At 27.3% G+C, this 4,248-nt stretch overlaps 1 protein-coding gene across 1 annotated transcript; it reads right to left on the bottom strand.

Moving 5' to 3' along the window:
* Positions 1-3,868: 3,868 nt before the first annotated feature.
* On the bottom strand, positions 3,869-4,246 carry EIN_139200 (hypothetical protein; the record flags this gene model as incomplete). Its single annotated transcript, XM_004183421.1, has 1 exon — positions 3,869-4,246. A coding segment is annotated over one exon (378 nt), but the record flags the coding sequence as incomplete, so codon positions are not given.
* Positions 4,247-4,248: the final 2 nt, after the last annotated feature.

Here is a 4,248-nt window from a genome sequence, read left to right as displayed (position 1 = left end):
GGGAGAAGTAATAAAAGGCAAAATTTAGTTTGGTTTAAAAAAAATAAAAGGGGAAACCTGTTAAAACTATAAGGCGGTTTTTTTGTCCGCCAACAACTGAAAGAAAACAAATAACAATTGAGTACTAATTTGACTAAAATGTGCCAAATATCAATTTTTGGAAAATATTTAGGGGCTTTCCCATGTTAAGTTGCTCACTTTGTAAATACAAATATTTTAAATGTGTGTTGACAACATTTGGATCCATTTGCCTTTCGAATTTTTTATCAATGAGTGTCGAGAGCAGCAAGTTCTTCAACATAGAGACTATTTCTCTGTTTTTGAATTTCCTAAATTACACAGAACAAAACAAGCTTTACTAACTATGCGTTTATAATTCACGCATACAATTTATGTGTTCGTATTTTTTTCGGCGAACTCGTTAATAACATTATTATTCTTTTTTAGTTTTTCGTTTTCGGGTTTTTTAATTTTTTATTATTTTTAGAATAGTTTCATAAACCACACATTTTTAAATGAAGTTCTTTTTCTGTTTATTCACGATTGTGAAAATATGATACTTTCAATTCGCACCATTTTATATTGGAATTATTTGTCGTTGTATGTTTTAAAGTGGTTTAATTTAAAAGAAAATCTAATAAAATGTGAATTTATTGCAAATTCTATTAATCTGCTTGTATCATTATATCACATAAAAATGTAAATGCATGTGATATTTGTTGAGTATCTGTAATTATATATTAAATAAGACTGTACGTCTGTTTATTATTATCTTACAAATACGATCTCGAATTTAAATTACTCATTTGTTTATGATCAATTTTTTTCGAGTTTTTCAATGGGCAAATTTTATTATTTGGTTAATAATGAACGGATAAAAATCCTTCTTGTAATATTTACCTGTTAATCCAATTTTTGAAGATTTTCCTTTTTGGCTTGTGTATTGTTTATGCATAAAATATAAACTCTAAAAAACGGAAATTTATTTAATAAACTTGAGATTTCCCGATTTTTAGACCACTTGAATTTTGTTTAATGTCATTTAAAGTGTTAACTCAAATTTTTTCGATGGGAATTGTTTCTTTTTTAAAAACCGTGATATCTAATATAGTAACCTTTCCGCCTTCTTTTATGATGGAACTTTGATAAGTATGTGGAAATTTCTGGTTTCGAGTGATTGGAATAGAAATGTTTTCTCCATCCACCCGAGCTATAAATTTATTGTCACGAGTTGTGTCATAATTTGTTGGTAAAGTAGCATTGATTTTTCTTATAATAGGTTTTGATCGATTTATTATATCCAATAATTTTTTATTTTCTTTTATTAGATATTTATTTTTTTTTCCTAAATCGTTAATTTCAGACTTCATTATAATTTGTTTTTTGTCTGCCAACTTTGACTCTTCGATATCTCCATCATCTTCACTCACATCATTTTCTTCACTTTTGATATATTCGGAATTTCCTTCCAAGGAAACAGAGATGGTGTCAAATACCACAACATTATCAGTATTTGATTTGTCAATAGATTTCATTTTTTGAGTCATTTCAACAATTGCGTTTCCGAAAAATGAAATTGATGTAATGGTGACCAAATTCGATGTGAAAAATGTTGTTATTTCTTGTTGTGATAATTGTGTTTGTGTTCCAAATGGAAGTAGTCGTGCAAATGAATTTAAAAAATTGTATTTGTCATACAAAAACATAAAAAAATCGTTGTAAAATGTTAGAACGTTGTTAGTGTTGATATAACGAAATTGTTTTTCTTCTGGTATTTTGAAACGGTGTGATAGTTCTCGATTGAAAATATTTATAAAAGCATTTATATCAAAAATTGTATTATCTGTTGGGTTTAAACACGACAACATGTCGGGCATGTATTTGAAAAGCGATTTGACACCCATTTGATGTTTTGAGTTTTACTTTTTAGAGATTATAATTGTTAAAAATATATTGAATAAGGAAAACAAAATTAAACTATTTATTTAAAATAATAATATTATAAAACGTTAATAATGCAATTAACATTTTATTAACCGTTTTGATCAGGGCTGCAAACCTCAATTAAATAATCGTTTTTTGAAAAAGAAAAAATGGCATTTTATCTTTTTGGATAAAATAAATTTTCCTATTCACAAAAGAATTTTTTTCCTCATTTTAATGAAAATAATTATAAAAATTAAAAAATATGCTGTTTTGGGAATGTTTTTTAATAATATGCTCAAAACTGCACTTAATTCCGTCCTTCAAATAATAATACCAAAAATGTTTTGAAAAACAAATTATTACCAGAAAAATAAATCAGAAAAATTTAAATATTTAAACCAAAAACTAAAGAAAAATAAAACAAATACAGTATAATCCGGGTTTTATTCACTTAAAATATTTTGGAATTATCGGGTTTAATTCCACTTTTTTCAAGATAATTATTTTAAATGATTTTTAAAACAAAAATAATTGATGGAATTAACTTTCGGTAGTTTCATAGTTATAATTATTTAATAAATATTTGATTCAATCAAAAACAAATGATGATGGTAAAGGCTTTTTCATCGTCTCTAAAAATAAAGTTTTTTTTAACCATTTAATATAATATTTTAATTAAAATTATAGTAAATGAAAGCTTGGGATAATAATTGGTCTGGTTCCCGATTAAAAATGTGTCGATTATTCATCTCGAAACAGTGGAAACCGAGTGAGACGGACCATCGAAAAGAAGGTACAGGCGGTCTGTTTGTGCACCCGTTTAACAAACTTTCAATGTCCTCCTTGGAGCGGATCCCAATGAACGCCCCTGTTTGAAAAGGGAACCACATCCATCCAAACAGTACGGAGGAGGAAAGTGGGGGTGACATGGTACGCACACACAGTGACTGAAAAGTGGACTTCCTACAAAAAATACTCGCGGCAAATACTTTGTTAAGGTGGTGGTGAAACAAGTGTGTTTAAATAAATGAAAACGAATAAAAATAGAGTTTATTATGTTTTTATTTATTCATTATTTTATAATAAGTAATTTATAATATTATAGTAGCGAAAAATAGATCCAGAAACAAAAATAATGCATTTTTATTGAAAAACAAATAATCTGATTAAATTGTGTGAAAACCCAAATATTTTACATAAATTTGAACAAAAACAAGACTATGGTAATAAAACTCAAAAGTGTTGTTTTTGTTATTTTTTCTTACTTCAAGTTTAATTATTTTCGAATGAATTAAACCCGATTATTTAATTAAACCCGGACTGTAATTAAACCCGGATTATACTGTATATCGTGTGTTGGTTTGACCAATATTGTTTAATATATTTTTTTGTATTAAACAAAATATTATCTTTTAATGTATTGCATAAAAACTAAAACAGTGGTTTCTATTACTAATTAATAGTTTTTATATAATTAAAAAACTAAATATGAAAAGTTCTATTTGGAATAAAAATTAAAAAAAAATTAAAAAAATTGTTCATTATTATTTAAATCGACTTACCATCAAATAGTTTTAGATGGTCGATACATTGGTACTTGTCGAAACTTAAGTACCACATGAGCATGAAACTTCAATTGTAAATTTTTTCAAAAAATATAAACAAAATAGTTATTACCAATTAACTATTTTATGATTTTCTTAGTTGTCACTTGAATACAGTAAAACCTCCCAAGAGTGAGCATTTTAAGACTGAAACTAAAAATTTAGTTCTCTATTGAGCGGCAATTAAAGTTTGATTGGCTAAAATGCCCTCTCTTGAGAGAACAAAATTACAACACGCTCTTGGTATATTTTACTCCATGTTAAAATCTTTCTTTATTTTTATTGGATTTGTAAATTAAAATTGAACATAAATTCAAAATTAAAGGAATTAAAAAACTTTAAATGTTGAAGGGCTTGGAAATAGCGAAAGGGATGTACGTTGTTCCTAATTTTGAGTTTTTCTTGAAGTATCTTACTTCATATTTATTTTCAATAGAACCACCATCACGTTTTACCATCAATTGAGACTTCATCTCACCTTTCTTTAATACAACTGTTTGAACACTTTTGGGATCTTTCCACATCGATGGGTTGTTTTCTTCAAAGACTTCTATATAATCGCCATCTTCTGCTGGTGCTGAGAACGTCACATCGATTTCCCCATTTGTTTTGGCTTCTGCGCCAAGAACAAATAATTTGTCCGTCTCAGAACCAACAAAGACATTTGCAATTTCGTATACTCTGGTATATGAAAACGTGGTGTTATGGAAGGTCAGTA

Source organism: Entamoeba invadens (assembly GCF_000330505.1).
Source record: "Entamoeba invadens IP1 unplaced genomic scaffold scaff_1105074724366, whole genome shotgun sequence".
Classification (NCBI taxonomy): domain Eukaryota; phylum Evosea; order Mastigamoebida; family Endamoebidae; genus Entamoeba; species Entamoeba invadens.
The sequence above is the reverse complement of the archived record's forward strand: the minus strand, read 5'-3'. Positions and strand labels throughout refer to the sequence as shown.